A 26,939-nucleotide genomic window follows, 5' to 3' on the forward strand; every position below is an offset into this window, starting at 1 on the left:
TCTCACACCTGCTCTTTTCAGTTTAAGTAGGACCTCCCTGATGATCCAACATTGCCTGGTCCTCAGCCTTGATGGAGACTTAGGCTGAATTTCACACCATCGTTCCTCCACCTCCACCTCCTCCTCCTCGTTCCTCCCCCAGAACAGTCTATAAAAGCTGGAGGAGAAAAGAAGAAGAAGAAGAAGAAGAGGAAGAGGAAGAGGAAGAAGAAGAGGAAGAAGAAGAAGAAGAAGAAGAAGAAGAAGAAGAAGAAGAAGAAGAAGAAGAAGAAGAAGAAGAAGAAGAAGAAGAAGAAGAAGAAGAAGAAGAAGAAGAAGAGGAAGCAGCTGCCCATTAGGACATCAGACAAGCAGAACAAGGACAGTCTTCTATCTCCTGAGCTAACCATGCTGGTTTGACCACGTAATATATCTTGAGTTCTTCAGATCTGAAGGTCTGGTTTGGCAGAAAGCCACGATGAACAAGCAGAGGGTAGTTCACGTGTCCACCAAGCAGCCAAGCTACGCGGTTTGTGTGCTGGGGACGGAGATTTCCTTAGACATCAAGAGGTAAGTCCCGCGATTCTTCAAGAGAGTTTGTGTTGGGTGCAGAAAGAAGACCTCGTGGGGCCTGGTGGTCTTCCAATCTCAGCTTGGGCGATGCCTTCGCAAGTTCCTCTTTCTCCTTCCACTTCCACACCTGGACTAGGTGAGCTCTGTGGCTAAGACACTGAACTTGTCGATCAGAAAGTTCGGCAGTTCGGCGGTTCGAATCCCTAGTACAGGTGACAGTACTCCGTTACTGATCCAACCTCTTGTGGCAGATCACCTAAGGAGGCCCAGGAGGACAAGAGATGATATACGGGGGAGTAAAATGCAGGACAGATTAATATAAATGCTATTTAAAGTTTTTTAAAAATTAGAGTCGAATAAATAGTCTTCCCAAACGGTAGTTTAGAATTCACGACCGAGAAAACGACCGAGAACAATGCATTGCCAGAAATGAGGGAATGCAAACCCTCTCAAGGATCAGTCAGGAAATAAAGAAATCATTGACTCTTTGTTAGCCTCCTGAATTTCCCCAGGAGCTATTAATAATGAAAAATAAAGCTAATCCAAGTGTGTTATAGTTTTTTCTTCTAAAAAAACCCAAAGCTATCTTAAAAAAGAGAGAATGGAAAGAAAACAAAAGCTATCTCAGCTTTAGTTCTGCAGAATTTGATTATCGCTTGTTTTTCGGTCTCCTGAGGTTGCAAAAAAGCAAATTGGCTTCTATCTCAAGTTTCCTTCCAGATCAGCCTAGCTCTGGGGGAGCTGATGAATATTATCTATTTTGTTTTCTTGATAAGAGGAGCAAAATGCCTTTTTCTCCCCCCCCCCCAGTCTTTCATAAAGGCAAAGAAGAAACGGGTAACACTGCAATCCTTCAAAATGAAGAATCTTTTTCTACCATCCTCATTTGGAATCCCAATGACAAGATTTGGGCTTCAGATCAAATCATATTACGATAACAGAGAGAGAGATTGAAAGAGAGGGCTTTACAATTAAGAAGATGACAAAATACAACCCAGCAAGTCGGAGGAAAAATAAAACTTTCCCTTGAATCTTCAAGGATGGGGTATCAGAATTGCTAAACCACGGGTCAGCAACCTGTGGCTCTGGAGCCACATGTGGCTCTTTCATTCCTCTGCTGCGGCTCCGTCACTCAAAATATGCGTCACAACCCGCCAATGTGCGACACCTGCCGGTACGCGATTTATGAGCTTTTCAACCCCCGGTAGGCCAACCATGGATAAATCCAAGAAAAGAAAAGTTTCAGAAGAAAACAGAATAGTTACTTCAACTACATATGCTAGTTTTGTGGCCGCTCAAGAAATAGTCAGGCACGGGAAGGGTTTTGTGGCTCCCGGTGTTTTCTTTTCTGTGGGAAACGGGTCCAAATGGCTCTTTGAGTGTTTAAGGTTGCAGACCCCTGCGCTAAACATACTAGGCGTGCAAAAACCTGAAATGCAGATGTGAGTGGTGCACACCCCTGGGAGCAAGGTGCTATTTCTGTTCCCTGTCACGCCCAGATGCGATTTATTTTATTATTATTTTTTTTGCAGAAAAAATGTGCAGAGAACCAAATTGTGCAAAGGAAAACGAAAAAGTTGATAGGGAACTATGTTTTACAACTCCGAGGGATTTCACATGCACCGCTGAAAACACGTTCCTAAAAAAAAATTGAAAGATTTCTGGATGTTTTCTTCTCTTGCTTTTCAGCTTGCACTTTTCAGTGTGAGAGGGATAAGAAACCCTGTTGTGCCACATGCACAATTTTGGCATTAAAAAAAACCTTTTAAATGTGACACACACATTTCTGAGTCAACAAAAGTCAATCTGCTCCAAAAAATGGAGCTTTTCTTGCTGATGACATTTTCCACCGTTTATTTCAGCATGGCGGTGCATTTTATATTGTGATTTAAGAAACCATGGCTCAAGTGAGGAGGCATTGTTTAAAATGTGGGTGTAATTATATTTTTGGGGGTCCACTGCAATTCCTTCTAAAGTAAAGGTAAAGGTTCCCCTCGCACATATGTGCTAGTCGTTCCCGGCTCTAGGGGACAGTGCTCATCTCCGTTTCAAAGCCGAAGAGCCAGCGCTGTCCGAAGACATCTCCGTGGTCCTGTGGCCGGCATGACTCAACACCAGAGGCGCAGGAAACGCTGTTCACCAAAGGTGGTCCCTATTTTTCTACTTGCATTTTTTACATGCTTTCGAACTGCTAGGTTGGCAGAAGCTGGGACAAGGAACGGGAGCTCACCCCATTACGCGGCCCCAGGGATTCGAACTGCTGAACTGCCAACCTTTCGATCGACAAGCTCAACATCTTAGCCACTGAGCCACTGTGTTCCATCTGCATTTCCTTCTAAGAGTACGCAATTGTTGTTCAACCATACAGGTAGGACAGAAAAACATGTCCATGCATTATTTTGAAAAAGGATAAAAAAACAACAATCCCACTGAGTAATACTGGGTCACCTTGGTGAGTAATTTGGAATGTGTGCAGGCTCAGAGAGGAAAACCACAGGATTCAGCAGTAAAAAAAAATCCTGGAATGTGGAATAAATAAGCAAAAGGGCTGCTTTTGATGCCACAATTTTTTTACTCAACCGTTTCTGGATCGCAGAAGATCCCGTCAAAACAAATTCATCATTCAAACTGTCCATCTCTAAAGGTTACCCAAAATTCTTGGTTACTTTCGTGGCTGCATCCAAAACTTTTCTTCTTCCTGTCAAACACCAAGGGTGTGCAGGAATTCTTTTTATGATCAGGTCAGTTAAACAGAAGGGACGCGGTAGCTCAGTGGCTAAGCTGCTGAGCTTGTCGATCGAAAGGTCAGCAGTTCAGCGGTTCAAATCCCGAGTGCCGCGTAATGGGGTGAGCTCCCGTTACTTCTGTCAACCTAGCAGTTCAAAAGCACGTAAAAAATGCAAGTAGAAAAATAGGGACTGCCTTTGGTGGGAAGGTAACAGCGTTCCGTGCGCCTTTGGCGTTGAGTCATGCTGGCCACATGATCACGGAGACGTCTTCGGACAGCGCTGGCTCTTCGGCTTTGGAACGGAGATGAGCACCGCCCCCTAGAGTTGGGAACGATTAGCACATACGTTTAATCTTTACCATTAAACAGGCCACCCTTTCTGCTTTTATTGATTTCTTGCCCTTTCTCTCCTTGGTGTACGCGGGAGTGTGCTGAGAGTGGGTTAAAAAAGTTTGCAGAGGGTATTTAATTTTGCATGGCGGGATCAACTTTTAAGGAGCATTTTAATCCATGCCTTCCGTGGACGACGGAGGAAAAAATCAGAGCCTCTTTTCATGTAAATGGAAAGCAGCATTGGTATAAATTCTCGCAGCGGAGCTGTTGGTCCATAGCTGTGCTACAACAGCTTGTAAATCTTGTGGAAGGCAGTTACAAGAGGAGATGGCGATAGAAGAGTTTGTGGGAAGATTTACAGCCATGGACTCTCCCCTTTTGAGTGTAATTGTGTGTACTGACAGAATAATATATCTCTTAACAAGTCGCTGCAAGACATTGAAGAGAGAGAAGAAAAGAAAGAGAAGAGAGCCTTTCCCTCTCTCCTTTTCTTCCTCCTTCTTTCCTACGTAATTTTTTCCCTTTTCTACCCTATAGCAATAGCACTTAGACACCGCTTCATGATGCTTTATAGCCCTGTCTAAGCGGTTTACAGAGTCAGCCTATTTCCCCCAACAATCTGGGTCCTCATTTTACCCACCTCGGAAGGATGGAAGGCTGAGTCAACTTTCAGCTGGTTTATTTATTTATTATTTATTTATTTATTAATCAAATTTCTATACTGCCCTACTCCTGAAGGACTCAGGGCGGTGAACAGCCAAGATAAAATACAGATAATCCAAATATAAAAAAAGTCCCTTAAAATTATTAAATATTTCGGCCGAAACACAGATTAAAACACCCAATTTATAAAATCACAAATTAAAAAATTTAAAAAATTTAAAAAATTTAAAAGATGGGAGTTAGGATCAAACTGCTGGCAGTTGGAAGAATTAACCTGCAATGCCGCATTCTAACCACTTTGCCCCAGGGGTGGGTTCTACTTACCTTTACTACCGGTTCGCAACGCTCGCACACGCACACACGCACATTTTGATGACATCAGGGTCGGTGGGCGGAGCCTCCTGCCAGTTTTACTACCGGTTCTATAGAACCGCTGCGAACTGGGGGCAACGCACCACTGCTTTGCCCCCACAGTAGGGGTGAAATCTGACAGGTTCTGGAGAACCGGTAGCGGAAATTTCGAGCAGTCTGGAGAACCGGCAAATGCCACCTCGGGCTGGTCCCAAAGTGGGGAGGGGGGAATGGAGATTTTGCAATATCCTTCCTCCAGAAGTGGGGAGGGAATGGAGATTTTGCAGTATCCTTCCCCTGACACCCACAACAAGCCACGACCATAGAACCAGTAGTAAAAAATTGGAATTTCACCACTGCTCCACCGTTCTTAATAGGAATAGCACTTAGACATGTATACCACTTCATAGTGCTTTGCAGCCCTCTCTAAGCAGTTTTACAGAGTCAGCCACTTGCCCCCAACAATCTGGGTCCTCATTTTACTGAACTCGGAAGGATTGGAAGGCTGAGTCAACCTTGAGCCGGTCAGTCAGGATCGAACTCCTGGCAGTGGGCAGAGTCAGCCTGCAATACTGCATTCTAACCACTGGGAAGGAAGGGAAGGGAAGGGAAGGGAAGAAAGGAAGGAAGAAAGGAAGAGAGAGAGGAAGGAAGGAAGGAAGGAAGGAAGGAAGGAAGGAAGGAAGGAAGGAAGGAAGGAAGGAAGGAAGGAAGATAGCAATAGCTCTTATAGACCACTTCACAGTGCTTTTACAGCCCACTCTAAGCAGTTTACAGAGTCAGCCTCTTGCCCCCAACAATCTGGGTCCTCATTTTACTGACCTCGGAAGGATTGGAAGGCTGAGTCAACCTTGAGCCGGTCAGGATCGAACTGCCAAACTGTGGCAGCTGGCGGTCAGCAGAAATAGCTCACGACCACAAAGGCACCCCAAATTTCTGTTGTTAAGTGAGATATTTGTTAAGTCCCATTTTATGACCTTTCTTACCACAGTTGTTAAGTGAATCCCTGCAGTTGATAAGTAAGTTAGTAACCCGGTTGTTAAGTGAATCTGGGCTTCCCCATCGGCTTTGCTTGTCAGAAGGTCGCAGAAGGGGATGACGTGACCCTGGGACATTGCGACCGTCATAAATACGAGCCAAGCATCTGAATTTCGATCACGTGACCATGGGGATGTTGCAAAGGTCGTAAGTGTGAAACATGGTCATAAGTCGCATTTCTCAGTGCGGTTGTAACTTTGAATGGTCACTAACTGAACTGTCAAGGACTACCTATAATATTCCCCTCTCACTCATTTCTCTTTATTTTTTTTCTTTGCACATGCTCCAAACCAGTGATGGGCTTCAAAAACTTTTACTACCGCTTCTGTGGGTGTGGCTTGGTGGGCGTGGCAGGGGAAGGATACTGTAAAATCTCCATTCCCTCTCCATTCCAGGGGAAGGTTACTGCAAAATCCCCATTTCCACCAGATCAGCTAGGACTCGGGAGGCAGAGAATTGATGGGGGCGGGGCCAGTCAGAGGTGGTATTTACCGGTTCTCCAAACTACTCAAAATTTCCGCTACCGGTTCTCCAGAACTGGTCAGAACCTGCTGAAACCGACCTCTACTTCAAACCCAAACCTGGAGTAGCTGTAGCCTTCGGGCTTAAATTCACCCCAAAAGTAGGGATTTCCTTCTTGGTTTTGCAAGTCTTCTTCCTGGCCACAAATTCAGAAACTGCACACACACTGAGTCAAACCCCAAAGTTGGCCATCGATGTTTGCAGTGCAGATAAGGCCCCGTCTCTAGATCAGTTCTTAAAAAAACAAGTACTGTAGAGTAATTCCACACATACCTGTGTTGTTTGGTTTGACCTTAGCTCCAGGCCCAGGGGGACCACGTCTTTTGAAGCCCGTGGCACAGGCGGGCTCCAGGTCTACGTGACCTATGACCCCAAACACCTTCCCAAGCCTGAAGGTTCGAAGAGGTGGCCTCTTGACGCAGACACCGAGGTCATCGTGTCTCTGAAGGCGGTTAGCAGTGCGGTCAACGACAACAAGGTGAGGGGGATATCTTTGTTGTGGCCTGCCAGCAGCCAGCAGATCTGGTGGCAGATTCGGATAGTGAGGAGGTTGGGGAGGAACATGGGCCAGTCCTGGAGTCTGGGGAAGGCTCTGATGAAGGCTCTGCGTCAGAGGCAGAGAGGGGGCCAGGGCCATATGTCAGTTATCAGCTGCCTTCAGAGTCGGACATCAGTGAGGCAGATGAACAGCTGGAGCCTGTTCCCAGTGTGCGCATGGGCAGAGTTGCCAGACGAAGGGAACAGCTAAAGAACAAGGGTCGACTCAGGAGTAAGGCCACAGGTGGACGATGAATGGCCCCTCCCAGAGGGAATAAAAGAGGAGCGAAAGGGGAATGGAGTTTGCAGGAGACAATTAGTTCGTTACTGCATTCTTGCCAAGTATCGTAGGCGTCTGAAAGATATCGGCCTGGCCACTCTCCAAGCCTGATAAAGATTGGTCATTGTGAACTATCTTAAGACTGTGGGAGAGGAAAGATTTGCTGGAGAGGAATTCACTGTCAATGAAATAAAGGGTTTTTTTGTTGGGACAAGGCGTCTGCTTCGTGGTTCAGAACAATGCTGACCTTGCATTGATGCTCCACTGAGATGGTGGGGAATAGCATCCCAAGGGTCTTTGGGCCAGGTTAGCAGAGAGGAGTCTTCAGAAGAGAGGGGCCCTGAGCAAGGTCCTTCTCATAAGTAAGCCCTTCTTGAGGTGTAAAGCTTAAGTTAGGAACTTCTTTGCGTTCACTTCTCTGTCCAGCCATCTGTATTTTCCTGGTGCATGACAGAATATGGGCTCAAACAGGTCGAGTCTCAACAGGAGGGAAACTGACATATTAACCTGTCTGACAGCTCAGCAAGTGAGTTCGCCATTTGTTCTCTTTGTAGATCAGAGTGTCCTATTATGATCGAACCGGGAGCACGCCGATTGCCGAAGCTTGGGTGTACATCACATGTGTAGGTAAGTACCAGCTTAACCCGCAACCTGCACTTTCTCCTATGTTCTTAAGGCCCCCGGAGCAGGAGGTGGCACACCTCTCAAAAATTTCTCCATCCTGCAAGGGATATTGTGGATTCCGGCTTTATTTTGGGTTAGCCTTGCAAAGTTTCTCAGCAATTCTGTGCGAAGGGTAGAGTAGGTAGGACGCCGTGGCCAACAAGGATAGGAATTATAGTTTTGCTCACACCAGGTAACATGGAGGATAAACTTGTTTTCAAGCTCTTTTAGAGTCCTGGACATGAGAAGTGAAAGCACAAAGGCAGAAGAAAGATAATGTTTTAACTCTGTCCCTCTCTTAGCCCTTTCCCTGGATGCCGATACTGGCCGAACTGGAACTGTCCAGAACTACGCCACCAACAAGGTAAAGTTGGATGCAAGGATCTATTTCTGGACAAGTCTCCATTGGTCATGTAGACTGAAGGATTCTTCTTCCAGAGCTATGGAACTGTTCTTTCAAAAAGTCATGTTGGGGAAGGGAGGTCAATAGAGACATTCTGAAACATGGACAATCTCTTCGCATTAAAGCTGAAAGAGATGTTGGAAGTCACGTTGGGTGCACTCAAGTCCTCCTTGACATGGTGAAATCCTTTACTTCTTTCTTCTTCTTCTTCTCCCCCACAGACCAAATGGACCTGGGGCCCAGACGGAGAAGGTGCGGTATTGCTGGTGAACTGTGACCGAGATGGTCCAAGCTATGGAAACATGGATCACACCTATCCTTATGTGCGATCCCAGGCAGGTAGGTGTTCAGGCATCCATATAACAATGAAAGAATTGAATCACGAGACATCTGGAGCCTTCTTCATGGTGGGACCCCATGCTTTGAGTCAACTTCTCCTGAAGGCCACTCTTGATGTCAACGCTCTTTGTGTTTTGGGGCCAGCTGAAGATTTCACTTTTTGGATTCAGGACTTTGTGGCTAAAAAAAAAACCTCCACCCCAAATACTGTCTATTATTTTATTTTGTTATTGCTGTTTGACATTTTAAAAGGATCATCTTTGTGACCTTGTCTTGTTTAATCCAACAATATTTATGGAGTGTCATTCACTTGAGGCCCTTAGGAGAATGGGGGGAATAATAAATGTTTGAAGAAGCAATGACATCTGGGTAGGGCAGGTGGTTGGTAAGAGGTGAGCCAACCCCAAGAGAAAAGGAGGGCCAACGGCTGTCACTCTCCTCCTGGCTCTACTGCCTGAGGGTGACAGAAGAGGGAGCTTGTTCTGCCAAGGAAGCTTGGATGAGTTCAGGGTGGAATCAATTCAATCTCTTCTGACGAGGACAAGATCCAAAGCAGCATCCAGAAAACCCCTGCTTAACGTAGGATCAAAGCTGTGCGGAAGTGAGAAATACATAGTGAAATCAGCAAGGTAGAAATCAAATGGATCAATTTTGCACCTTTCTTGGGATAATAAGGAAGGTCCTGGGATGACCAAATAAGGTTCTTGGGCATCCCATAATGCTAAGATCTCTCTTCAGAAAGATCAGCTTATTTTCCATCCTACACAAGCAATCCAAGAGCGAGTTCTTCACAACTCAAGACTCCACTTGGTGGGACCTCCAAGATGACGTTGCTGATGGCCTACTGTCTCCGTACCAAACCCTTGTCTCTTCTCTTTTCCAGATCTTCAGGACTTGTCCCTTATGATTCTCAATATCAACAGCCCCGCAGGGATCTTTGACAACCACAAACTGATCCTTCACATCTCCATGTTTGATGCTGCAAAAGTGAGAGTTTTCCACGCGGCTGGTAAGGAGCTAGGTCCTTGCTCCCTGGCTTGGTGGAGTCTTCCAGTGCTTATGGGTTAATATATCATCGCGTTGCTTTTCCCATGGGTCAGCCCAACAAGGTGGACCAGACGAAGAGATCAAAGCCAACGAGATCAGAACTCCTCTTGATCACTCTTGATCTTTAGTTGAAATGGCAGAACCTTGCAGGTCTGGATGGGCTTCTCCTACCTCATTTTTGATCTAAGGAGGGATCTGTCTTGAAAGATTTTCTCTGATGAGTTTCTTGGAACAGGATCACACACCACTCTTATGGGACCTTTGCCTTGGTAGCTGCTTCTCCTCCTGTCCTTCAGAGTCATTTTCTCGGTCTTCTACACAATGGAAGAGCTTGCAACATGCTTCCTGGGAATTGTGTGGAGGCTTTGTAGCAGGGGTGAAATGCTATCGGTTCGCACCAGTTCGGGCGAACCGATAGCAGAGGCGGTGCATGGTTCAGAGAACCAGTAGCGGCAGCAGCGCAAGGCTCTGCCCACACACCCGGATGTTGTTTTTGACCCTTTGCGCATGCACAGGCTTTGCGCATGTGCAGAGGGTCCAAAATCGCATGTGACACACACACACATACATGAGTGAAGCGAGCCAGTAGGGAAGGTAAGTAGATTTCATCCCTGCTTTGTAGCATCTGGTTGGAGAAGCCTCTATATAAAGTAGACAATTCGATTAAATGTCCATGCAGCTTGTAGGATATTTCAAGCACTGCTTTTTCTCTGTAGCCTATGTCTTTCAGGTACTCTCCTTTCTAGAAATCAACCAGACCAAAATGGGCTTTGTTTTCAGCCTCAAAGGAGATGCCACCATCTGCATTTGCAGTAGATCCAGAAACTATCTCCATTCTGAGAGTTTCTCTCTATTGCAAATTGGATGAGAGGCATTGGTTCCGTGGCTTATTATTATTTACTCCTGTTGGCTTCTTTATCATTGGATGGAAACCTCTCTGGATATGATGCTGTTCCCTCAACAGAAAACACTTCCGTCTCCCACTACGAGAACATATTGGGGTCAGACAAGCTGTCCTACACGGTGCAACCTACAGATGGAAGAGGACAGCATACGTTTTACGTGGAGGGGCTCGCATTCCCAGACGGAGACTTCAATGGCCTCGTGTCCTTAAACGCCACTTTGCTGGAGCAGACTAGCTCGGTAACATATTCATTCTTTATTGTAATCCGTGATCCATATATAGCCTGTTATTTTTCGTCTTTCGTTTCATTCTCAGTGTTTTGGGTGTGAGATGGGTTCTCCCTAGCTTTTATTTAGGGCTGAAATCCAGCAGGTTCTGACAGGTTCTGGAGAACCGGTAGTGGAAATTTTGAGTAGTTCGGAGAACCGGCAAATACCACATCTGGCTGGCCCCAGAGTGAGGTGGGAATGGAAATTTTGCAATACCCTTCCCCCAGGAGTGAGGTGGGAATGGAAATTTTGCAATATCCTTCCCCCAGGAGTGGGGAGGGAATGGGGATTTTGCAGTATCCTTCCCCTGCCATGCCCAAGCCATGCCCACCAAGCCACATCACGCCCACCAAGTCACGCCCACAGAACTGGTAGTAAAAAAAGTTGGATTTCACCACTGCCTTTATCCCTCTGCTGCTTTCCTGTCTTCATTGTAAAACACGGCATCCTGTATTGGTCACAACTATATCAGTTTGACAGCTGTCACTCTGAGGGAGCTAATAAACCTGGGAAAGAACAATGAGTCAAAACAGGAAATAGTTCCTTTGAAGCCGCAGGCAATGCAGGGGAGATCCAGAGCTGTTCAGAGGGGCAAACATAACACCCAGATGTTTTCTTTGGATATAACTGTTGATATGTCTGGTTCAAAAAGGCTGAGACTCAGGTTAGTGAGAGATTGTTGTGGTCCGCCAGCAGCCTGTGGAGCTGGCAGAGTCAGACAGTGAGGAGGCTTGGGAGGAACATGGGCCAGTCCTGGAGTCTGGGGAAGGCTCAGACGAGGGCTCTGCGTCGAGGTAGAGAACGGGCCATCTGGGAGGTACGTACTGCCTCCAGAGCCTCCAGAGTCGGACCTCAGCGAGGCAGAGGAACAGTTAGATCCAAGTTAGAGTTGAAAGGTGCTGGTCCTAATTTGGTACATTTTCTTCCCTCTCTTTCCAGACCTCACCAGCCACTCCTGTTTTCACGGATACAGTGATTTTCCACGTGGCTCCTTGGCTCATGACCCCCAACACCCAAAGGCCCCTGGAGATCTTCGTCTGCAGGTAGCCATGAAACACCAGCAAGATTCCCTTCCTGGACGTAACAAGACTCATTAACCAAAATAACCCTAAATTTAGATTTTCGGAAATGCATCTCCAACGAGAATTAATTCCTCAGGACAGGACAGGAATTTAACTGGGCAGTTATGAAAGAGGCCTCCTAAATTAAGGGAACATTCCTTGATCATCTAACTTTCTCAGTTGCAATTCCTATTGCCATCTTCTTTGTCATTTAGCATCGAGAAGGGTATAAACGCCAACGGAAAATTCCTGGAGGCGATAAAACTTCTAGCAAGGAAAGCCAACTGCAAATTAACCATTTGCCCAGAAGTTGAAAACCGGGGAGACCGCTGGATTCAGGTACACAAATTTGGGACCCAAACTTACACTAACTTTATTGTCACTTTGAATGTAGATTAATCAGCATATATTAAAATGAAATTTCTTTGCATACAACTCTCAAAGGGTTACTACCTCCAATATACACTACATAAACATGACAAAATAAAGAAATAAATACAAAATGATGCACTTACCTGCATATGACACAGAGAAACAACACAGTCTTGTTCGGATGTAAATATCAACTCACAAGGCATCCCTGGCCTGCTTTCGAGTTGCCATAGGCAAGGGGAAACGAACTTGAAGCCACGGCGAAACAGCACAGCAGCCAAAAACAAAAGCACATTCCAGACATATCTCTGTCAAGGCTGTCTCCCGGGTTAACCCACAGTGGCCGGAGGGGTGCGATCTCTACAACCCACGAAATTGCTTCGTTGGCGAACGTGACTGATGACACACCTGGGGGGAAGGGGGAAACAGGGTCAAGCCTGGTCATAAATTACATGGGGTGAGAGTTGGCTTCACTTGGAACCTGCGGACATGAAGCTCCCAATAAATAACTGGATTTCTTTTGAAGCTTGGCTCGAGGCTCATGATTTAATTATGTACATGGCGAGAAAAACGAACCTTGAGAGTTTACCAGATGGATGACATAGGGAATAAAGCCGTTACAGAATCAGGTAGTCCTGCTAGAAATACTTCGAAAGCTCCTGCCAGAGCGGAGCAACAGGAACAGACCGTAAAGTGGGTGTGTGGGGTCTCTAACAATGATTTGAGCTCTAAGCACATCACGCTTATAAGCAATATCCTGAATAATGGGAAGCAAGCATCCTATAATCTTCTCAGCTGTCCTCACCACTCTCTATATGGACTTTCTATCTGAGGCTCTGCTGCCACCAAACCAAACAGTGATGCGCAGTTTGTTAAAATGCTCTCAATTGTGCCTCTGTAAAAAGTGGCCAGGACAGAAGGAGAAAGATGTGCTCTCCTTATCCAACGCAGGAAATGCAGACTGAATTCCCCTTGACCAAAACTTTTCAGCAATTAATCAATGAAAATGAATTAAATGATCACTAGAATGGCGTGGCTCCAGAAGCTGTCGGTTTTCTTAAAGAAGAGACTGGAAAGGCATTTGTCCAGAATGGTATAGAGTCTCCTGCTTGATCAGGGAGTGTTGTGGTCCTCCAGCAGCCTGTGGAGCTCGCAGCAGAGTCAGACAGTGAGGAGGCTGGGGAGGACCATGGGCCAGTCCTGGAGTCTGGGGAAGACTCGGACGAGGGCTCTGTGTCGGAGGCAAAGAAAGGGCCATTTGGGAGGTACGTGCTGCCTCCGGAGCCTCCAGAGTCGGACCTCAACGAGGCAGAGAAACAGGGGGAGCCAGTTCCCAGTATGCACATGCGCAGAGCTGCCAGTAGGCAAGAACAGCTAAAACAAAAGGGACGACTCAGGAGTAGGGCTTGGAGATGATTGGCCTCTCCCATAAGACTTAAAAGAGGAGCAAAGGCACGTGGGCCTTTGCAGGAAGCAACGTTGTTAATTCTGTTCAGTTTAAAGTCTGAAGCTTTGTTTGATTCTGGACCCCGTTTGGCTTTGCCAATTAGGTCTTTGGCAGCGTGTCAAGGGAGATAAAGGTGGGTGATGATTAGCCTTATCCTGAAGGACTCTTCACAACTCTTTGGAACTCATCTATGAATGAACAGAATTCACAGCTGTTGCAATAAAAGAGGTTTTTGGGACTAGACTACTCGTGTGTTTTCCTGACTCAGGAAGCCTAGGTCAGAACAGGGAGCTGGACTAGAAGATCTCCAGGATCCCTTCCAACTCTGTTATTCTGTCATTCTTTCCCTAACAGGATGAGATGGAGTTTGGTTATGTAGAGGCTCCTCATCAATCCTTCCCTGTCGTCTTCGATTCTCCCAGGAATCGGGGCCTGAAGGAATTTCCTTTCAAGAAGATTTTGGTAAGTCAACTTCTCCCACCCTTTCTCGGCCAAGAGAGATCAGATTCTCCCCTCCTTAGAACAATAGAGAAGGAACAGGGCCATTTTTCCTTTTCCTGAGGAACCGCAACAGCTTTTCAGAAGGAATCTGAACCGCACTAAGTTATCCTGTTTCACCAAAAACACGGAAAAGTCCTTCATGAAACTTTGCGACACAAATGACATACTTCAGCTTCTAAGAGATAAAAGATTCTTCAGTGGGTCTCTTATTTATTTGTTTGTTTGTTTGTTTGTTTTCTTGGGGGGAAAAAAGAATAATCATTTCAAGGCTTTTACAATGCTCTTATCGTCTTTGTCTTTATTGCCGTCAAGGGCCCTGATTTTGGGTACGTCACTCGGGAACCCAAAAACGGGAGAGTGTCCAGTCTGGATTCTTTTGGTAACCTGGACGTCAGCCCACCTGTCTCGGTCAAGGGAAAAAACTACTCATTGGGGAGGATCCTCATAGGCAGCAGCTTTCCTGGGTAAGGAAATCATGAGACCAGTGTTTTCCATCACTCCTTAACACTTTAGGATAGAGCTGGAAAGGGACTTTGGATTTCTTCTACTCCAAACCAGTATTGGGTTGCCCCTGGTTCACACCGGTTCTATAGAACCGGTAGTAAAACCGGCTGAAGGCTCCACCCACCGACCCCGACGTCATCAAAATGCGCACGGCCCCATTGCAAACCGGTAGTAAAGGTAAGTAGAATCCACCCCAGTCCAAACCCGTGCTCAAGCAGGAGGCCCTATACCTGTGACGGCGAACCTATGGCACACGTGCCACAGATGTCACGTGGAGCCATATCAGTGGGTATGCAAACTCAGCTCTGGTGCTCATGCGTGCTCCAGCCAGCTGATTTTCGGGCCTTCTGGGCCCACCAGAAGTAGGGAAACAGACCGTTTCCTGCCTCTGGAGGGTGGGGAAGGGCTGTTTTTGCTCTCCCCAGGCTCCAGGGTCTCTTTAGGAGCCTGGGGAGGGCGAAAATGGCCTTCCCAACCACCCCAGAGGCCCTCTGGAGGCCGAAAACTGCTTGTTTGCCAACTTCTGGTGGGACCGGAACGCCCCTTTTTTGCTCTCCTCATGGTCCTGAGCCTCTCTAGGAGCCTGGGGAGGGCAAAAATGGCCTCCCCCCCCCGGAGGCCCTCCAGAGGCCAGAAATGGAGAGGCTCCTAGAGAGGCTCTGGAGCCTGGGGAGAGCAAAAAACGGGCCTCCTGGGCCCACTGAGCCATCGCGTGTCAAAAGTGGCGGGAGCGCATGCGCGGGAGGTGGGGTGTATATAATTATGGGTGTGGGCACGCGCGCGTGTGACCCCCCTGCTCCCCCCGCTTTTGGCACACAATATCACTGCCCTATACAATGTCAGATAAGTGGCTGTCAAGTCTCTTCTTAAAAATCCCCAGTGCTGAAGCACCCAGAACTTCTGGTGGCAAGCTGTTCCACTGGTTAATTGTCCTCACTGTTAGGAAATGTCTCCTTAGTTTTAGGTTGCTTCTCTCCTTGATTAGTTTCCATTCATTGTTTCATGTCTTGCCTTCTGGTGCTTTGGAAAATAAGTTGACCCCCCTCCTCTTTGTGGCAGCCCCTCAAATATTGGAATACTGCAATCATGTCCCCTCCTAGTCCTTCTTTTCTTCAGACTGGCCGTACCCAATTCCTGCAACCGTTCTTCATATGTTTTAGCCTCCAGGCCTTTGATCACCTTAGTTGCTCTTCTCTGCACTTTTTCCAGAGTCTCAACAACTTTTTTGTAATGTTGGTGACCAAAACTGGATGCGGTATTCCAGGTGTGGCCTTACTAAGGATTGATAAAGCGGTACTAATACTTCACATGATTTTGATTCTACGCCTCGGTTGTTTTATACAACCAAGGAGTTTATACCACTTGAAGGAGCCAACATCACAATTGGCCACCAAAAAACCTGCAGCCAGGTAGCCAGGCTATGCACTGCTGGAGAAGACTTTTGAGAATCTCTTGGGCTGCAAGGAGATCCGATCAATGTGGATCCTAATGGAAATCTACACTGACTGTCCTTTGGAAGGACAGATACGGAGGCTGAAGCTCAAATACTTTGGCCCCCAAATGAGAAGAAGGATTCTTTGGAAGAAACCCTGAGGTTGGGAAAGATGGAAGGCAAAAGGAGAAGGGGAGGGCAGCAGATAATAATAATAATAATAATAATAATAATAATAATAATAATAATAATAATAATAATAATAATAATAATAATAATAATATCTTGAGAAACTCAAAGATCTCATGGGACTTTAGGATTCAGACTGACAGGCACTTGGTCCACAACACACCTGACATAACAATAGTTGAAAAGAAAAAAAAAAGTATGGTTCATTGACATTGCAATACCTGGTGATGCACGGATTGAAGATAAGCAGCAAGAAAAACTCACAAAGTATCGGGACTTGCAAATTGAAGTTGAGCGATTGTGGAAAAAGAAATCGTGTGTTGTCCCGATTGTAATCGGAGCCCTTGGAGCAATACCCAAAGGGCTACCCCGCTATTTAGAAATTCTAAATTTGCCGGACTTGAACATTTTGACTCTACAAAAAACCACCTTACTCGGAACAGCTTACATCCTCCGACGATACCTTAACAGTTCCTAGGTCCTTGGTTAGGACTCGAGCTGCTGAGCTATTAACCAGCCTCAAAGGCTGTGAATCTCACTAAAAATTAAATAATAATAATAATAATAATAATAATAATAATAATAATAATAATAACAACAACAATAATAATAATTTTATTTATATACCGCCCATTCTCCCGAAGAGAGGCGGTGTACAGCCAGAATTAAAATACAAATATACAAATATACAATATCCTAGTTAAAATTAATTAAAATCATTAAATAGTTTTGGCCGAATTTTAAAACCCAAAATTAAAACCCAATTTAAAATCATTCAATTTGACAGCCCCGCCTGTCGGAACAGTAGGGTCTTGATGAGATGGTTAGATAGAGTCATTGACACAACAAACGTGAATGGGGTGAAAGTGAAGGACAGGGAGGCCTGGCATGCTGGGGGGTTTTTTTGCTATTTTTTTTTTGAAAAAGTTTTTTATTTTGTTTTTCTCATAAACATATCTTAAATGTACAATTTCTTATCTAACATACATATTTTCTTTTAACTTTCATACTGACACAATCTTCATCCTAAACAATTTAATGATATTTGGGGTTGCTCTTCTACCATTTCATCTCCCTTGTTTTACAACAATCCTTCTTCTCCCTTTCCTTCCCTTTCCTTTCCCTCCCTTCTTCCATCTACTCTTCTACTTTCTTCTTGCCTCCTCTGCTTCTCCTCCTCTCCTTCCCCTTCCTTTCCCCCACATCTCCCTTCTTCCTCCCTTCTAACCTTCTCTCCTACTCTTGTTTCCCCTCTCTTTCTTCCTCTCCTTTTCCCTTTCTTCTTTCCCTCTCTCTCCGTCCTCTCTTCTCTCCTCTGTCCCTCTCCATTCTCTCTCTATTGTTGTATTCATTTTCAATTTAGTATTTTCCAAGGTGGTATTCGAGCAATCCCGGTTTTTACTTTCTTTTCAATTACTTTTTCATTTTACTAAATTCACACATATCATCATAAATGGGGAAAGGTGGGGGGGGAGAGAAAGAAAATGTTATTATAAAAATGTACATTTATGTTGTTCATGGGATGGCAAAAAGTTGGACATGACTTACCAGCTGACCAACAGAAAGCTAGATTATAAATGGTTATGGGTCCTTCTCTTCTCAGGCTCTTCAGCCTGTACGCCCTCGGACCACCAAGTTTGTAGATCAGTGGTGGGTTTCAAAAATTTTTACTACTGCTTCTGTGGGTGTGGCTTGGAGGGCGTGGCAGGGGAAGGATACTGTAAAATCTCCATTCCCACCCTATTCCAGGGGAAGGACACTGTAAAATCTCTATTCTGACCTCAATCCAGGGGAAGGTTACTGCAAAATCCCCATTTCCTCCTGATCAGCTGGGACTTGGGAGGGAGAGACTAGATGGGGGCAGGGCCAGTCAGAATTTTTACTACCGGTTCTCCGAATTACTCAAAATTTCCGCTATCAGTTCTCCAGAACTGGTCAGAACCTGCTGAAACCCACTTCTGCTGTAGATGCCTTGGTTACAAGGAAACTGAGATTTATTTCCTGAATGTCATCTGCCGACCAACCGCACTCAGCAAAAGTAAATGAAAAGCAGTAGGAAGGCAAGTTAATCACCCCTCTGCTCATTGCAGTCACCAAACCGGTTGAAGCACCAAAGTCATCCGTGATGAAAATTAGTCCTGCCGATGGAGAAAATAGCAAGAGAGGGAGCAAAGCTGGCTTCCCTTGGCAGGGAGTTCCAAAGACTGAAAACAGCTGCAGAGAAAAATGATCAGGAGGCCATTGGACTTTCTATGTCTTTGAAGACATTTCGCTTCTCATCCAAGAAGCTTCTTCAGCTCTGACAGGATAGTGGGGAATGGAAAGATTTATATTCCTTGCAGATAGCTGGTCAATTGCATCAGGGATGGGTTTTAATAATAATAATAATAATAATAATAATAATAATAATAATAATAATAATAATAATAATAATAATAATAATTATTATTATTATTATTATTATTATTATTATTATTATTATTATTATTATTATTATTATTATTATTATTATTATTATTTTTATTTCTATACCGCCCTTCTCCCGAAGGACTCAGGGCGGTGCACAGCCAATTTAAAAACACAAGACACAACAATGATTAAAAATTAAAATAATTAAATAGATTTGGCCGATTTAAAACCCCAAAAATTTAAAATACCCCAATTTAAAATTATTATGTTGATAGCCCTGCCTGGCAGAACAACAGGGTCTTCAGTGCGCAGCGAAACACCCACTGATTTTTGGGCCTAGTGGGCCCACCAGAAGTAGGGAAACAGGCTGCTTCCGGCCTCCAGAGGGCCTTGGGGGCTGGGGGTGGGGAAGGCACATTGTTCACTCTCCCCAGGCTCCAGAGCCTTTCTAGGAGCCTGGGGAGGGCTAAAACGGCCTTCCCCACCGCCCCAGAGGCCTCTGGAGGGCCTTCAGTGGGGTGGGGAAGGCCGTTTTCAGAATGATGCAGTCCATCATTCCAAACGTTAGGGTCTTCTCCAATCAGTTCTCTCTTCTCATTTGGTGGCCAAGGTTGGGAAGCCCAGACCTAAATCTTCTATTTACCCCACCAATAATGTAGAGCCAGAGGCGACATAAACCTGGAGTTTTTCTATAAGCTTTACCTCGAAAGAGACATCCCCAAGAGATCCTTCTTGACATGTAGGACATCAGAATTGTTCTGGAGCTTCTGCATTTCACGCTTCTCTCTTTATCCAACGCTTAGATCCGGCAACAGGAAAATGACAAAAGTTGTCCGAGATTTTCTTTACGCTCAGAAAGTTCAAGCTCCTGTAGAGCTTTATTCAGACTGGCTGACGGTGGGTCATGTGGATGAATTCTTGAGCTTCGTTCCGGCTCCAGGCAAGAAGGTATGGATTGATGTGGGAATTGGGCAGAGGGTTGGACTACATCAGGGGTCGGCAATCCGTGTGGCTCTGGAGCCGCATGTGGCTCTTTCATCTCTCTGCTGCAGCTCCCTGTTGCTGGTCGGCTCCACAATTGATAGGGCTTTCGGTTAGGACAGGTAGAGGAAAAAGGACGCCATGCTAGGAGGAGACTCTATGGTGGGGGAACCGGACTTCTGGTCAGCAGAGGAAAAAGGACGCTGCACTAGGAGGAGACTATGATGGGGGAACTGGACTTCCGGTCGGCTCCAGAATTGAATGGGGCTTCCAGTTAGGACCTTTGTGGCTCTTTGAGTGTTTAAGGTTGCTGACCCTTGGATTACATAGAAGACCTCCAAGGTCCCTTCCAAGCCAATTACTCTATGTTGTATAATTCCCTTTCCCAATTAAGCTTGCATTCACCTGCATAGCCATAGATGAGCCGTAGTGGCGCAGTGGTTAAAATGCAGTATTGCAGGCTAATTCCGCTGACTGCCAGCGGTTCGATCCTGAAGCGGCTCAAGGTTGACTCAGCCTTCCATCCTTCCAAGGTCGGTAAATGAGGAGCCAGATTGTTGGGGGGCAATAGATGCTGACTCTGTAAGCCACTTAGAGGGGGATGTAAAGTATTGTGAAGCGGTATATAAGTCTAAGTGCTATTGCTAATAGATTACAAAAGTTTATTTGGCTGCAAAGGTATTGTCAGACTTCGATGCTATCTCAAAATAAATGAATTTTCAAACTGCCAATCTTTAAGGAAATCTTTTCTTTAATTGAGCACAGCCACCGGATCATGACTCGATGCTGATAAGACTGACCTTTTGCCCCCCAATCCCTCCCTTTCCGATCCCCAAATCTCTGCTTCTCATTGGCTATCTTCCAAGTCATTCTTCAGACTTCTTGCCTCATCATTTCCCAGGAATGTCTCCCCCCACCCTCATTTCCATGACAACCCGACTTCAAAGGCATTTAGCAGGCAAAAGTTCAGAGTTTACCTCTCTCTCTCCTCTGCTCTCTATGCCAGCGTCGAAGCACTGACAGGTATCACCTGTTGCTCTCTGAGCCATCTGCATAACCCCGTGTGAACTTTTCTTTTATAATATCTTCCTTCTCTGTAAAATAATAGAATTGGTCTGTCTATGCAGGTAATCTGCTATTTACAACAGTTTAGTCACTGCTCAGTTATACAGGGGCTGGGGAAAAAAACGACTTAGGACCATTTTCAGCATCCCCATGGTCCCGTGATTGAAATTCGGACGCTTGGCAACTGATTCATACTTATGATGGTTGCGGTCACACAATTCCCTTTTGCAATCTTCTGGCCAGCAAAGTCAATGGGGGAAGCCAGATTCACTTCACAACCCGTGATACTAATGGCAACGATCCACTTAATCACGCTGGCAAGAAAGGTGGTAAAATGAGGCAAAACAAGCTTAAGAACTGCCTCGCTTAGGGACGGGACATTTGGTCTCCGTTGCGGTCGTAAGTCAAGGAGTACCTGTATTGTCATTCTAACTAACTAACCAGCATGTTAGTTCAACTGACATCGCAGGAAGCAAACCAGGGGTGAAATCCAGCAGGTTCTGACAGGTTCTGGAAAACCGGTAGCAGAAATTTTGAGTAGTTCGGAGAACCGGCAAATGCCACCTCTGGCTGGCCCCAGAGTGGGGAGGGAATGGAGATTTTGCAGTATGCTTCCCCCAGGAGTAGGGTGGGAATGGAGATTTTGCAAATATCCTTCCCCTGGAGTGGGGTGGGAATGGAGATTTTGCAATATCCTTCCCCTGGAGTGGAGAGGGAATGGAGATTTTGCAATATCCTTCCCTTGGAGTGGGGTGGGAATGGAGATTTTGCAGCATCCTTCTCCTGGAGTGGGGAGGGAATGGAGATTTTGCAATATCCTTCCCCTGGAGTGGGGAGGGAATGGAGATTTTGCAATATCCTTCCCTTGGAGTGGGCTGGGAATGGAGATTTTGCAGCATCCTTCCCCCAGGAATGGGGAGGGAATGAAGATTTTGCAGCATCCTTCCCCTGCCATGCCCACCAAGCCACACCATGCCCACCAAGCCACGCCCACAGAAGCGGTAGTAAAAAAAATTGAATTTCACCACTGAAACAAACCACAGTAAACATCCCGCATCCGGTTATACTGTGAGAATAAAATTTAACTCAGATTCTTACCCTCCTGTGTGCGTGTGTGTCTCCACGCAGGGTTTCCGGCTTCTTCTGGCCAGTCCCCTCGCTTGCTTGAAGCTGTTTGAAGAGAAGCAAAAAGAAGGTTATGGGAAGGCTGCCCTGTTTGAAGGTGAGTCTAAGGTTATTCTTCCCAGCTGATTCCATGGGAAACCAGACCATCCATCCTCATGTATAAATCTTTAATTTTTTTCCAGGTCTAAGGAGAGTGGGGAAAATTACCGTCGATGAGATCCTGACGGACAGAAATGTGCGCCAAGACAGCAAATATGTTCAGGTAAAACAGTAACAAAAGTGTGACATTTTCTACATTAGGTAGGAAATTCACACCACATTAAAGAAAAAAAAACTGATTCTCAGCAAAAGGCAGAAGTTCTCCATTGCATAATTCATTCCCCACCATTAAGAAACTGTTTACCAAGGATTTAGAGGTGTGAAAATGAACCCAGAATCTTAGGATGCTCCTTTGCGTATGACTTTCCTAAGAAGCTGGTTTGCAACAGCCAACTTCTAAGATTTTGTCTAGACCACTCTTAGTAATTTCCTTCCTTGACTGGTGTCAGATCCTCTTTTTGGATCTAAGGATGACATCTATCAAATAATTGTAACGGAGTTACCAGCTGCCTGTTTTCAAATCCCAGGTTCTTATTTCCTAACAAGTAGAAAAAAGTCCTTTTTTGCCTTTGGTTTAGAAAACCCTGCATCCGATGGAAAAGTGGTCTATTATCCTTTGAAATGCCACATAGTTGATACTACCTCCTTGGTGTCTCCAACTGAGCAAAGGACTATTGTTTCGTTTTAGAAAGATTGAAATCACTCCTTGAATCAACAACTGCATGTATATTTTAAGCCTAGGTGTCCCTTTCTATAACATGTCCCACAACTCTTTCTGTATAAAGTACCTTAAGGACAGGATGCCATATTAAAGGATACCTTTAATATGAATTAAAGCTTTAACACAGGAGTCCCCAAACTTGGCAACTTTTAAGACTTGTGGACTTCAACTCCCAGAATTCCTCTGCTGGCTCTGCAAGCCCAAATTGTTGGAAATGTGGCTATCATCAGGGTACCTTCTATCATATGTGGTGGACATGCCCCGAAGCGAAGAAATACTGGAAAAAAATTAGAAAATGGATACAAGAAATAATTGAGGATAACATTGATTTGGAGCCCGAAACATTTCTCCTGGGAATACTAAAAAGAACATATGAAAAAAAAAAAAGAGCCTATCTAATTATACATATTATTATGGCTGCCAGAATAATATATGCACAATACTGGAAAGAAAAGGGATTACCACCAGAGGAGCACATAATTAGAAAAGTATTTGAATGCGCTGAGATGAGTAAATTAACATATGAGTTAAATGATGATGAAAATTCGGAATACTATATAGTGTGGGAAGGGTGGTACAAGTGGATGGAGGATAAAATAAAAGAAGGAGATGGTGTAACTATTAATAGGAATAAGTGACTTAAGAGACACCATGTAAGTAACCTATATATATGTATATGTATGAACACTGCTTAACCGATATTAGTTGAATTGTAATATTATGTAATTCAATAAAAATGTTTAAAAAAAAATTCTGGGAGTGGAAGTCCGCAAGTCTTAAAGATTGGAGACCCCTGCTTTAACCTGATGGGAACCCATCACACACACACTTGTCTTTCTGTCCCTCTTCCCAGAGTTGTATTGACTGGAACCGGAGTATTTTAAAGCGAGAACTTGGACTGACCGAACGAGACATCATTGATATCCCCCAGCTCTTCACTCTCGAAGGCTCCACCGCAACAGCCCTATTCCCAGACATGGTGAGAGACCCTCCTTCCCATTGGTCTTTCCAAAGCAAGCATCCCTTCTGAGCATCCCACGGGGCTGAGGCTGGGTTTCAATTCCAAGGTTCAAGGGAGAGAACAACAGAGATTTATAATCTACCACATCTATGGAGGATTCTCAGTCATCCAGGCCATGCTTGTCCCAATGATGCTTTTTCAAGAGGCAACTGGACATTCCTGTTTTTCTTTGAAGACGTTTCGCTTCTCAGCCAAGAAGCTTCTTCAGCTCTGAGCTCTGAGTTGAAGAAGCTTCTTGGATGAGAAGCAAAACGTCTTCAAAAAAAAAACAAAAAAACAGAAAAGTCCAGTTTCCTTTTTTAAAAAAAACTCCTTTTGGACAATCTACCATGCTTTCCATCAGCAAAAGGGAGAAACTGGAAAATTTCCTAGTTTTCTTATAATAATAATAACTTTATTGTCATTGTATGTGTATACACAGTATACCCATACAACGAAATTCACTTAACACCCAAGACCAGGTCCAACACACATAACAATCCCCACCCACCACAAATTCCCCACCCCTAAACCACCCAAACATCCATACAACAGACCAAGTAATGCTGTCCAACAGCTCCCTGATGGTGGCCCTTAAGTTCATTGTTGAGTGCAATTATAGCTCTGGGATAAAAACTATTCAGAAGACGTGTGGTCTGAGTTTTAATTGTTCTATATCTTCTGCCAGAAGGCAACAGTCCAAAAAGATTGTAAGCAGGATGGGAAGAGTCTCCGAGAATGTTATGCAACTTTCTCAAACAGCGAGATCCGAAGATGTCATCCAGGGCTGGTAGCTGGAGCCCGATGATATTCTGGGCAGTTTTAATGATTCTCTGTAGAGCTTTTTTTTTGTCCACTACAGAGCTGCTCCCATACCATGCAAGAATGCCGTATGTCAGGACACTCTCAATGGTGCTGTGATAGTAGGACAGAAGTAGATGCTGAGATAGATTTATCTTCCTGAGCATTCTCAGGAAGCACAGCCTCTTCTGTGCCTTCTTCACAAGCATGTTAACATTCATAGTCCATGAGAGGTCCTTCGAGATATAAATGCCCAGAAATTTAAAACTACCAACCCTCTCCACCTCCTCACCACTTATGTACAATGGTTAATGTACACCTCTCTTATCTTAGTTTTTAAAGATTGCATTCAATGTCTTTCCATTAAAAGAGTAGTGGCCAAAAGGGAGCTTTTCTTTAAAAAAATTAAAGGGTGGAAGGGTAGCAATGGAGACAATGACCAACCAGCACTGATAATTCTAAGCAATAGTTTCTAATCATGAAGAATGGTTAAATCCTGTTGACTCAAAAAGGGAAAGCTTAGACTTTTAAACCCTTTAGCAGAGAAAAAAGACATGGGGATGGGAATCATTTTACTCAATTCTGGGCATAAGGAGGTCCTTCCAAAATTGAATGAAGGGGTGTTTTGGGCGTTGATGTAACAGTCACTTAAATATGAGCCAGCAGTACGCTGCAGCTGCCAAAAAAAGCCAACACAATCCGAGGCTGCATTAACAGAGGAATAGAATCAAGATCACGTGAAGTGTTAATATGCTTTATAATACCTTGGTAGGACCATACTTGGAATACTGCATCCAGTTTTGGTCGCCCCGATGTAAAAAAGATGTTGAGATTCTGGAAAGAGTGTGGAGAAGAGCAATAATTAGGGAACTGGTAGATAATACATACAAAGATATGATTGCAAGAATTGGGTATTGAGTTTAATGAAAAAACTCAATATGAAAATATTTGAGGGGCTACCACAAAGAAGAGGGAGTGAAACTATTCTCCAAAGAACCTGAGGGCAGGACAAGAAGCAACGGGTGGAAACTAATCAAGGAGAGAAGCAACTTAGAACTAAGGAGAAATTTATGACAGTGAGAACAATTAATCAGTGGAACGGCTTGCCTCCAAAAGTTGTGAGTGCACCACCATTAGAGGTGCACATTCTTCTTTTTAAGAAGAAACTGGACAATCATTTGTCTGAAATTGTAGATGGTTTCCTGCCTGAGCAGGCAGAGGGTTGGACTAGAAGACCTCCAAGGTCCCTTCCAACTCTGTTATTCTTGGAAGAAAGAGATGGATGAGAAGCCAACTCAATTCTTTGTCTTGTTCTCTGCAGGTAAATATGCTCGTCTTAGGGGAACACCTGGGCATTCCCAAGCCATATGGACCCATCATCCACGGCCAGTGTTGTTTGGAAGTGAAAGTCCGCTCCCTCCTGGAGCCACTGGGCCTCTCCTGCACATTCATTGATGACTTTTTCTCCTACCACGTCTTGTCGGGGGAAGTCCATTGTGGCACCAACGTTCAGCGGGAACCTTTTTCCTTTCATTGGTGGAATATTCTTCCATGAAAAAACTGCCCATAAATTATCTCAGGCTTCGTTTTCTCAACACCTTTGTCTCTGAGGTTGAAGAGATGCAGCAGCGTGGAAAATTGTTGGAAGGAGAAGGAGAACCTTTCCCAGAGATAATTTCTCAGCATCTTCCCGAAATTTGTTTCAATTTGGGTCTCTTGAAAACACACAAGGCAGTAACGACTAACCATGCAAGACAGCAGGTTAGATAAAATTGTCTGGCTTTCTGGAAAAATGCTGTTTCTGGAGAAGCCAGCAAGAGGAGAAGAAACTACCTGGAAAAGCCAAATATATTTACATTTTCAGTGGGAATTATTCAAAAGCCATCACCAGGAGCTGCTAGATAAAACTACAAGGAGGAACTGCTCTCTCTCCTCTCTGTAAGGAGCAAGAAATATTTATACATTATATGAAGGCTGATCCAAATTCACTTCCCAAAGTTTATTTGAAGTAGGAAAGAGGCATTTGAAAATCTTGCAAGTGTTTGTGGTTTCAAGTTGCTAACTTCGGGTTCCAAACAGATGCAAATCCAGCCCAAAGTCTGATTACTTAGCACAATTTGCATGTGGGAATGGAATGGTTCCCTGTCCACTACTAGCATAGATAGATTTAGAGGTTAGGAGTAGAGCAGAGGTCTTCAAACTTGGCAGCTTTAAGACTTGTGGACTTCAACTCCCAGAATTCTCCAGCCAGCTGCTGGCTGGAGAATTCTGGGAATTGAAGTCCACAAGTCTTAAAGCTGTCAAGTTTGAAGACCTCTGGAGTAGAGCCATGAAGGATCAGCTGGAAAAATCAGATGAGAATCTCTGATCTCTGAAAAGAGAGAGAGAGAGAGAGAGAGAGAGAGAGAGAGAGAGAGAGAGAGAGAGAGAGAGAAGGATGGGAAAACCTGATTGTTTGGATTGAGATGGGATTGTTATCTCAGCCAGGAATGCAAAATTCTTGAAAATAAAAATGTGCATTATGAAATTATGTCTCTGGCTCAGTTGTGCAAGCCGATCTCTTTGCAACTTGATGAGTCTCAGTGACTTTCATCGGCACCACA

At 44.8% G+C, this 26,939-nt stretch overlaps 1 protein-coding gene and 1 long non-coding RNA gene across 2 annotated transcripts in view; one reads left to right on the plus strand and one right to left on the minus strand.

Annotated features, from left to right (window-relative positions):
• Positions 1–25,171, minus strand: part of LOC148111881 (uncharacterized) — a 28,271-nt gene extending 3,100 nt beyond the window's left edge. Inside the window, exons 1-4 of the long non-coding RNA XR_015729957.1 lie at positions 25,101–25,171; positions 21,689–21,760; positions 20,503–20,619; positions 12,206–12,470 (exon numbers count right to left, since the gene is read on the minus strand). This is a non-coding gene — a long non-coding RNA (uncharacterized LOC148111881). The remainder of the gene's footprint in view (positions 1–12,205; positions 12,471–20,502; positions 20,620–21,688; positions 21,761–25,100) is intronic.
• LOC117656546 (protein-arginine deiminase type-1-like) lies at positions 1–26,521 on the plus strand. The gene is made up of 16 exons (XM_060684504.2): positions 1–549; positions 6,485–6,665; positions 7,559–7,631; positions 7,970–8,031; positions 8,292–8,409; positions 9,293–9,418; positions 10,421–10,599; positions 11,569–11,672; positions 11,906–12,029; positions 13,864–13,971; positions 14,323–14,474; positions 19,348–19,492; positions 21,719–21,812; positions 21,898–21,977; positions 23,389–23,514; positions 25,658–26,521. The coding sequence occupies exons 1-16, from the start codon at positions 458–460 to the stop codon at positions 25,889–25,891; spliced, it is 1,998 nt and encodes a 665-aa protein (XP_060540487.2). The 5' UTR covers positions 1–457; the 3' UTR covers positions 25,892–26,521.
• Positions 26,522–26,939: the final 418 nt, after the last annotated feature.

This window comes from Pantherophis guttatus, chromosome 15 (genome assembly GCF_059756535.1).
Source record: "Pantherophis guttatus breed Tessera chromosome 15, ASM5975653v1, whole genome shotgun sequence".
NCBI lineage: Eukaryota > Metazoa > Chordata > Lepidosauria > Squamata > Colubridae > Pantherophis > Pantherophis guttatus.